This window comes from Chenopodium quinoa, unplaced genomic scaffold, assembly GCF_001683475.1.
Source record: "Chenopodium quinoa cultivar QQ74 unplaced genomic scaffold, ASM168347v1, whole genome shotgun sequence".
Classification (NCBI taxonomy): Eukaryota; Viridiplantae; Streptophyta; class Magnoliopsida; order Caryophyllales; family Amaranthaceae; genus Chenopodium; species Chenopodium quinoa.
Window position 1 is genome coordinate 333,451 of NW_018744593.1, and position 9,177 is coordinate 342,627.

Below are 9,177 nucleotides of genomic sequence, written 5' to 3' on the forward strand. Positions count from 1 at the left end.
AAATTCATTATTATTACTCATTAAATAGTTTTATCTTAAAATTTTGTTAAATGAATATAAGTATTAAGATTTGTAAGCCGTGCATTGTACGGGTGTTATGCTAGTTACTGATTAAACTTAGTTTTACTAAATTGAAATTATTATTACCGAATATTATTGTATTTCCAATTTAATAAGTATCATTATTGAATAAATATGCTTTTTTTTTGGAGTTCCACCCGATTCATCCTTCAGGCTAATTTTGGGGATCAGTTTTAGGTGGTTAGATTCCAGTCTCCTCCCAATTATTGTTGTGGGGGATCGATAAATATGCTTTCAATTGTGAGAGTGAAGTTATTGTTCAACACATTGTAAACAACTAGTTAAAGCAATTTGGACGGACAAAAACAGAGAAATGTCAAAGCCCATGTCCCATGATATTATGTAGCACAGTTGTAAAGATGAGTTCACCGAGCTTAGTTGTTGAATCAACACAAAAGCAAAATTCCAATTTGACGATGAAAGGAAACTGGTATCAGATTCTCAATCAACAAATTACATTCATTTTCAATCATCTTTATATCAGTATAAGTATCATGTTGCTCGAACTCGCTACTACTAATCCCTTTCTTCATCACTGTCTTTTCATCAGGGTCTTTCAGTCTAAGAATGGTACGTATGTTCTGTTTAACATTGCCTTATAAACTTGCTCTTTGAAATGATGCATGTTTGAGTTTTAACAAGTCTGAAATTTTATCTATGGAAATTTATGTGTTTAGTGATTGAATTTGGAATGATTTTAGTGTTTTGGATGGTTTACTAAGAAGGGAAAGAGCTAAGGAAGACGAACATGAAGATACAGTAGGACCGTGGGGAGGTAATGGCGGAACTAGCTGGGATGATGGATGTTATAGCGGTGTAAGAGAAATTAAGCTCGTCTATGATCGATGTATCGATTCAATTACTGTGGTGTATGACAAGAATGGTAAGTCTGTTAAGTCAGAGAAACATGGAGGCAATGGTGGAAGCATAACTGTCGAGGTAACCCTTCCTACTCTTTCGAAATTTGGCTTCTTTTTAACTAGTACTACTCTAGGACTGAATTTATTTCTCTGTTTTCACTTATGACTTGATTTACATATGCTAGATTAAGCTGAATTATCCAGAGGAGTACTTGATCAGTGTAAGCGGCCATTACTCGTCATTAGTACAAGGGATACCTCCGGTTATTAGATCGTTAATGTTTAAAAGCAATCTGAGAATCTTTGGACCTTTTGGCATACAAGAAGGAACCCCGTTTTACTTCCCAATGGAAGGTGGAAGAATCATTGGCTTCAAAGGGAGAAGTGGTTGGTATCTTGATTCCATTGGGTTTTATCTGTCTCGAGCCCAATCGAACACAATAAAGAAGAAAGTTCAACATTGGCTTCAGAAATCCTTGGAACCAAAAAGCAGTAAACAAAGTCATCATACTCTGAAAGCAGCTAAGTAATGCCTGTCGAAAGCAGGATCAACCAACAAAGTACAGAATGCTGCACTTAAAATGGTGTTTCCATGTTTGTTTAGGATTCAGAAGGCTATTCGTCTACTAATACACTCGTCTGATCTAACTAGCTTAGTAATGCAGAAAAAAAAAATTGTTGTCTTAGAAAAAACAGATTATTCCATGTACTTGGTGCACAGAGTAGCATGCATCCACCGGCCAGTGCACCACATGTCTGTAATGCTGAGGTGCATCTGTTGGTTACGCGCATCTTCCATGCCAGTTGGAGCACAATTCTCTGTACACCCAAGTACACCTTAAGCATGAGGTGTCAATGGTCAATCATGGTAGTAACAAAGATAGTTATGAGAATCAGTTTCTGTTTAATTTGCATCTTTTAGTTACAAACATAATTTAATTTCTCCAAGACTCCAAACAAATTAAAGTTAATATGCACAAAAACAATTTCTGTTTACTGAGCAAGTGAGCAGGCGAAATACCTGTCATTTAACTTTTTATGATGAACTAACCTTTCACTTGATTATTTATTGTCAGTTAAACAGAAAACATGAAGAATTTTGTGATATTAATTGAGGTAAAGAAATATTAAACCTCTATGCTTCAATATCCAAATACTTCGTATTTTATAACAGCATTAACATGTATGAAGTACTTCAATAAACACAATTATCAGCAAAAATATATAGTTCAGGTAAGGGCTACTAAGTTCAATTTATCAATCCAAATAAGTTTCGGTATGCATTCAGACTGTTCTATTATAAGCAGCATTCATACCAGTACTCAGAATCACAGATGCAACAACATTTTTATTGTAAAATCGACCTCCGGCCAAACTGCCAACAGTACAATTGGGCTGGTAACAGATAGAAGTTATCAACTTACCAACGCAGTTACATTTATATCAATATATAGCCCGTTTCTCCAAAGCCTTCGACAACTCCTCCACCATGTCTTTGCAACTGTTAACAATTTGAGACTAAAATATAACAAAGTCATCTAGTATTAAACATTTTGGTATAAGGGGTAGGTGTTGCTAGGTGGAGTTATAAAGAGCCGCAAAAGCAATGATACGATTAGTCACACGCATCCATGGCTATAGCAGTCTTTTGCTTCTCCTTGTTGCTTGGCAATGTGCCATAGCTGACATGTCAGGTGTCCTGCAACAAAACTTTTCAATCAGTTCTCCAGAACTTACAAATTCCTTTACCACAACTTTAAATTTATACATTGTATCATATTCCAATAGAAAAAAAAGGGGCTCCAAATGTTCTCCTCAAATCACAAAACCATTTTCTTTGTATTAACTCATGGAAGCCCATTTTAAAGCTAGAGTAAATAGCAATTATGTAGAAAGCTCGGACATATGTAGAAAAATTTTGAATCTAACACTAACATTCATGAATCAGAATCTAGGAAAGAGCTCGAGATATAGATACTGAATGCATCACACAAGAACTCAACATGTTTCTCTCTTATCCCAAATCTCAAATCACAGGCTCACAGCCCCCAAAGCCGCCCTTCTCCCGAACTCTCCCTCTAAAAACAAAAGTATCACAATTGAAGGTCTAAGATTGCACTCATTTGAAACAAGAATAGAACTATTCCTCATATTACATGTAATTGGAGAGTGAGTTGATTGAGAAATGAAGTTGGTTTGAAGCTTTGACCACTTAACTTGTGTATGAGAAAACTTGAAAAATGGGATCAAAGTAGATTCCTTGTGGTTTTTGACATTTAATTAGTGACAATTTCACTATTCTCAATGTCTCTAAAAGGGAAAGGGTGGCCAAAGAAACAGGTATATGGTGAACATTCTGTTACTTTTCCCCTTCTTTGTTTCTTAATATGATTACCATGTAAGGGTAACAGAATGAAAAGCAATGAGACAAACATTACTAGAGAGAAACAATATTTTCACCCTTTCATAAGTTAGAATTTAAAGATCCTTAAATTGACTATATCTTGCTTGCTATATGCTTAATATACGGTAGGTTTTAAGTCACAATTTCTATTTTTAATACAAGAGGTTTGGGTATTTGGTAAACAAAAGCAATTGTAGGAGATACAAGATTCCTACTACATCCCAACTACACGAATATTCACTCTAGAACGATGTTCAAACATAATCCCAATTCCTAGGCCTGTTCACGGATTGGATATCCAAACCGAAATGTGATTTCGGATCGGATATTCAAATACTCAAATATTAGAAACTGATATTCAAATTCGATCCGAAAATATCCGAAAATTCAAACTGATAAGTTGTTGATTCTTAGTAATTGGCAAAACAAAGAGCACACATTTCTTAGGACAAACAAGGACCTTAGAGGTAATAACATATAGTCAGGATAAAATGTAAGTTTATACAGTCGAATCTCCATAACAATCACTCACAGAGTAGCAAAATGTAGAAAACATGTCAACAACCTAGGACTCAGGAAGTATATGAACAAGCATAAAACACAAGTACAACATACAAAATCTATTAAGCATAAAGCTGATGCAAATCAAATTTATATACAGCAGAAATTTATTTACCTTATAAATGCAATCTAACTAAATTGTTCACAAATATTTTATCAACAAAAAAATCACAAAGGCATAAATGGAGCAATCCAGCTAGCTCATCCTCTGGCTTTAAGCTCCGCAAGTCTCCTAGATAAGTCATTCTCGTCAACTGTCTCATCTGTCTTAGTTGGTACAGGATGGGCAGCAGGCTGTGGAAGACCAACTGATACCTCCAAACCATAATCATCTGCCACTTGCTGCATCAAACTGTTGACATCTGTTTCAGGAGTGGAAAGAGATGTTGATCCAGCCATAGAGCTCTCCATAAACTCTGCTTGAACCTCCATATTGACAAATTGCTTCTCAAATTGATCCATTGTTTCTGACATCTTTTGCAAGTTACCTGTATATTCGGAGATAAAATCAGAATACGTAAAGAGGAAAGAAAATAAGAAGTGTAGAATGTAAACAATTATTCGAAGTACAGGGAAAAAGAGGAGGTGTTTTTGGTCAAAGAATTAGGCAATTTAAAAAGAAGAAATCAGAGTCAATATTAAGAAAATTCAAGCACTATTCAAAGCAATTTTTTTGTTTTCCACAATTTACCATATTATTTAAGATATAAATGCCCAAAAAAAAAAAAGAAAAAAACAAGGGAAAAAAAAAAAGAAAGAACCTTACCTTACTAGTTTAAAAGCCAGAAACAATTAGTTCCCCTATTATTTTAATTTTAAGAGAGAAGCTAAGAAACTATATAAGCTGACAAAAGGTAATGCTTTTATCCTAGTTTAAATCACAACAGATATAACAGCCCACAAATGCACAAAATAAGTTGGCAAAAGCTGCATGATTTCTTAATATATGTAAGTAGCTTGACAAATCTCATACTATCACTTAGCCAAAGGCCCAAAGCCTCAAGTAGGTGCTAGGAAGTAAGAAAACAAATTTTACCCAAGATATATCCCAGAGATCTATACTGCTTTCGACTAAATACATGTCAAATACTCAAATATAATATTTTCTGAAAGAAGCAGAGGACAAGAGCAATAGAGAACCACTTCAGTAATATACGGAGTAATATGTAACTCGAACTAATGAGCAAGAAAAACATAAAAAGCCGAGCTAGCTCCTGATGGTTAATGTTGAGGACTTCAATTGAATGCCAAAACTCAATATATTTAATAGCAAAACCAGAGAATAACATAGCTGAGAGATACAACATAAAAACTTGAACACCTGCTGCTATGTATGGTAACACCTGCTACATTACATAAAAACTTTAATGGTTGGAGCATTACATTACATATCCTCCAAATATGATACTATGAAGAATTGTGAACCTGACCCTTGAAGTTGACAATTTAGAAGCGAAATACTAGATAACAAGATTGACAAAATCCTATAATTTACACTACCTAATTCAATTGTTAGAAAGAAATTCAACCATACTACCATTTTCTATTAACTAAATTTGGAGAACAAAAGTGATTTCCAGGAGAAACAAGATTCCTACAAGTCCTCTACAGCATCCCAACTACATTAATATTCACACTGAACGATGTTCATAGCTAAATCTCAATCCCAACACTTTGATTCTGAATAAAATAACTTGGAGTTTTACAAAACCAGGAAGAGGCAACCGTCTCCAAATCCTATCATCAGTGAAATTTGACAGCACGAACTTCATACCATTGCTTCCAATTGAATAAAATGAGTTACAAATATACCACTATAATCGAAGCATTCCCACAAGATTACAAGTAAAACATGATAAAAAGTGTGTGATCTAGCTAGAGTTAGTACTCTGTTTCCATACTATCTATAAACAAGGTTTCAAACAATATTTTCACTAATATCGGTACGACTTATAGAATCTAATTAGTACATCATACGACTTTACAAATCTTAAACCAAGAATCATAAACCGGCAATAATAGAAAACCGGCTCTAAGCAGGAATAATACATTCAACCTTCACACTCATAATCTAAAACAAAATCCATCTCACATTAACAACAAACTAATTATGTTTTCAGAAGACTGAATTATAGTAGTTAATCAATCATCCCATGAATTCAAACCCCAAATCAATTTCAAAATTTAAAATTCATTAAAAAAAATCAAAATCAAAGGGAAAAAAACAAGGAGAAGTTGAAATTACCAGTAGTAAGGGAAGAATTGAGGGATTTAACAATGGAACCCATAGATTTGGAAACAGTTTGCATCTTAGCCTGAGTATCAAGGCGCGCAACAACCGCATCAAGTCGAGAAGAAAGACGAAGGTAATTCATCTGTTCATTGCGCTTACGAATTGCGTTTTCTGCGCAAATTCTTGCACCATCAGTGTTACCCTTCTCCATGGCTTTTTTGATCTTGAGTTTTTGTGCTTTCTCTTCTTTTTCGCACTTTCTGGCTTGCCTGAGAAGGGATTTTGAGGTGAATTTCAAATCCATGATTTGATTCATCAGTTTCTCTGTGCTTCCTCCCATGGCGGATGATTGATTGATGGGCTGATTGAAGAAATTGATGATTTTAGGGTTTTATTAGGGTTTGAGGAGAGAAATTGGGGATTTTACGCAGAAATTAAGTTTCGGGGATTTGGGGAGGAAGGTGACTTGAGAATTTCTTAATTAGGAAGTAAAAATAATTTGTTAGATGTGAAAGAAAGGGACGGACAAGTAGGTCGACGGTTTAAACAATTTTATTGAAACAAATTTTGTCCAAAAATCATTTTAAAGCGATTTTTCGTTCAGAAAAATCATTTAAATTTTTTTTGCCAAGTGAAACCTATCTCATTGTTATTAAAATCCCGATTTAAATATTAGAATCTTACGATTTTACGATTCATGTATGTCACACGATTTTTATTTATAAATATATATTGTCAATTATTGGGTTTCTTAATGTGTAAACAACTATTTTCTATCAATAATTAGGTTTCAAACTCATAATTTAAATATATTTAACTAAATATAGATATGACGTCTTGGTTTTGCATGTCGTAGAATCTTATGATTCATTCTACGATTCGATTTTGATAACCCCTTCTGATTCATCAAATCCCGATTTTAATAACTTTGGATTATCTACAAACACATTGATCTTCCACATCCACCTCTTTCTCTGCAGTGAAATCCGCCAAAACCTTGATGGACTGCAACTCCTTCATGATCAAACATAGTTGTTCTTGTACCTTTTCACCGCAATTTCTTTTATTTTTAAAAGAATTGCTTATTATTTCAATTTATATATGTTATTTTTAAATAAGTACATGTTATTTTATACATGCATGTTTTTTTTTTATATTCAACATCGATTATTTTACTGTATAAAGCTCTTGTGTTAATTTGAATATACCTTACTCTCAACAATAATTTTCATGTAATATTTAATTCTCTCAAAAGAGTGATAATACACATAAGTTGGTTTTGAATACAAGAAAATTATCAATTTTAAGCAAACTAGCAACACAAGGTCTAAAGAAAATAACACAAAGTTTGTGTAAATAGTATGAGAATTATTGATAAAATAATATGAGCTAAAACTTATGTAAAATAAAACAATATTTTGGCAAAATAACACAAATTTTATGTAAAAGAGCACGAGCTTTGAAGTAAATAAGTAAATAACATATTGTTTTACCAAAATAACACAAGATTTTAGCAAAATAACATAAGGTTTAGGCAAAATAACTCAAACATGTCGGGTATGGAGTACCATGATCCATAGTACTCTAGGAGTATATAATACTAATTGACCTTTCCACCACTCGAAAGCTGTTCTTCGAGTTCGAATATCTTCTTATGGGAAGTCTCCAATCGGCTCTTTGTTAGCTGCAACTCTAAATTACTAGAAGAAAGTTCATTATGTACCCTCTGTAACTCTGTAATAACATATCTTCATTTTCTTTTTGGCGAGACAAAAGCTGAGACTAGAACTCTACCCTTTGGGATTGTAAATCAGCAACAGCTTTATAAACTTGATCCTGCATACTTTGAACCTTCACTTTCATTTCTTCATATTCCTTCTTACTACTAATAAGTTGTTCCTTTGAAAACTCCCACACGATTTTCGTTGTTTCTAACTCAGACATAGTACAAGAAAGTTGGTGTTGTACCTTTTGCAATTCATTTCCAAGTTTTGGTAATCTTTCTTGTTAGAAGTAGAAACTTGATCCTGAAGCTCCTTTACCTCTTCTTTGGACAACTCCAACTTAGTTTTTGTTGCATTTAAGTCAAACTCCTTTACACAAAGTTGATTACGTACCTTTTGTAGCTCCATCTCCGTGTCTTGCTGCTGCATTCGACAAGCTGACGCCTCACCCTTGACAGAGCAAAGAAGGGTACTCATCATCGTTACATCCTGATCCTTCTGCTGTAGTTGTTTTCTTAAGGAATCATTTACGGAGTTTGGGACTGTCACTCCAAATTGAGACCAATCAAAGATAACATTATTAATTGGTCTATAAAAATTATTAGTAACAATATTACTCCAATTAGTCTGGTAAACAACTATATAGCATGCTCCATTACAATTCACATAAACTTTTCCTTCTTTAGCCCTCAAAAGAAGGGAGTTATGCAATTTCTCCCACATCGATTCTTTTATCTCAGTTCCATATACGATCAATTTATCTTTCCTCAAATCTATGTCGCGGATAAAACTGTAACTTGACTCTTTTTGATGGAAAACATTCTATACATATACGATCCTTGGTCAAAAACAGCAGAAATATAAGTATCAGGGGTTTCGTCTAGCTTGTATGTGGTCATCTTTTTGGATTCGCAATGATAATAGAGTTATGATTTAGGAAGCTAGAAATTCAATTCGATTATTGGCTAAATTGGAAGCTTTGAGGTGATGAAGACCTATCAGTATTCAAATGGAAGCTTAAGTAGCATAGGATATACGAAGTATCATGTATGAGAGGTAAAGTTTGGGGAAGGATTTTTTTTTTTGACTAAAGCATTCTTCTTGTTAGATTGCATGAAAACTCCTCATATTGGAGTCATGGTATTGATCACAATATATAGGATTACAAAATACGAGTCCTAGATGTGTCAAAAACCTTGAAAGATAAGTATAAAATATATACAATAATATATCCTAAATCTATGACAGATATTATCATTCCATAATATCTATTAGTTCTTCTTCTCTTTATTATTAGTAAAAATCAATAAATTA

The 9,177-nt window shown here is 33.6% G+C and overlaps 2 protein-coding genes across 2 annotated transcripts; one reads left to right on the top strand and one right to left on the bottom strand.

The window, feature by feature from the left end:
• Positions 1-440: 440 nt before the first annotated feature.
• Positions 441-1,855, top strand: LOC110699761 (jacalin-related lectin 19-like). Its single transcript, XM_021877278.1, has 3 exons — positions 441-511; positions 783-1,020; positions 1,127-1,855. Exons 1-3 carry the CDS (start codon positions 441-443, stop codon positions 1,469-1,471), a joined length of 654 nt encoding a protein of 217 aa, XP_021732970.1. The 3' UTR covers positions 1,472-1,855.
• A 1,929-nt stretch (positions 1,856-3,784) lies between these two features.
• LOC110699570 (ESCRT-related protein CHMP1B-like) lies at positions 3,785-6,673 on the bottom strand. Its single transcript, XM_021877067.1, has 2 exons — positions 6,152-6,673; positions 3,785-4,394 (listed from the first exon to the last, which is right to left on the bottom strand). The coding sequence occupies exons 1-2, from the start codon at positions 6,477-6,479 to the stop codon at positions 4,108-4,110; spliced, it is 615 nt and encodes a 204-aa protein (XP_021732759.1). The 5' UTR covers positions 6,480-6,673; the 3' UTR covers positions 3,785-4,107.
• Positions 6,674-9,177: the final 2,504 nt, after the last annotated feature.

Coding starts and splice junctions, on each gene's coding strand:
- LOC110699761 (XM_021877278.1), top strand. CDS start 441: ATGAGTTCACCGAGCTTAGTTGTTGAATCAACACAAAAGCAAAATTCC. Junction 512..782: donor TTGACGATGAAAGGAAACTG/GTATCAGATTCT, acceptor GAATGATTTTAG/TGTTTTGGATGGTTTACTAA. Junction 1,021..1,126: donor GTGGAAGCATAACTGTCGAG/GTAACCCTTCCT, acceptor TACATATGCTAG/ATTAAGCTGAATTATCCAGA.
- LOC110699570 (XM_021877067.1), bottom strand. CDS start 6,479: ATGGGAGGAAGCACAGAGAAACTGATGAATCAAATCATGGATTTGAAA. Junction 4,395..6,151: donor CAATTCTTCCCTTACTACTG/GTAATTTCAACT, acceptor CCGAATATACAG/GTAACTTGCAAAAGATGTCA.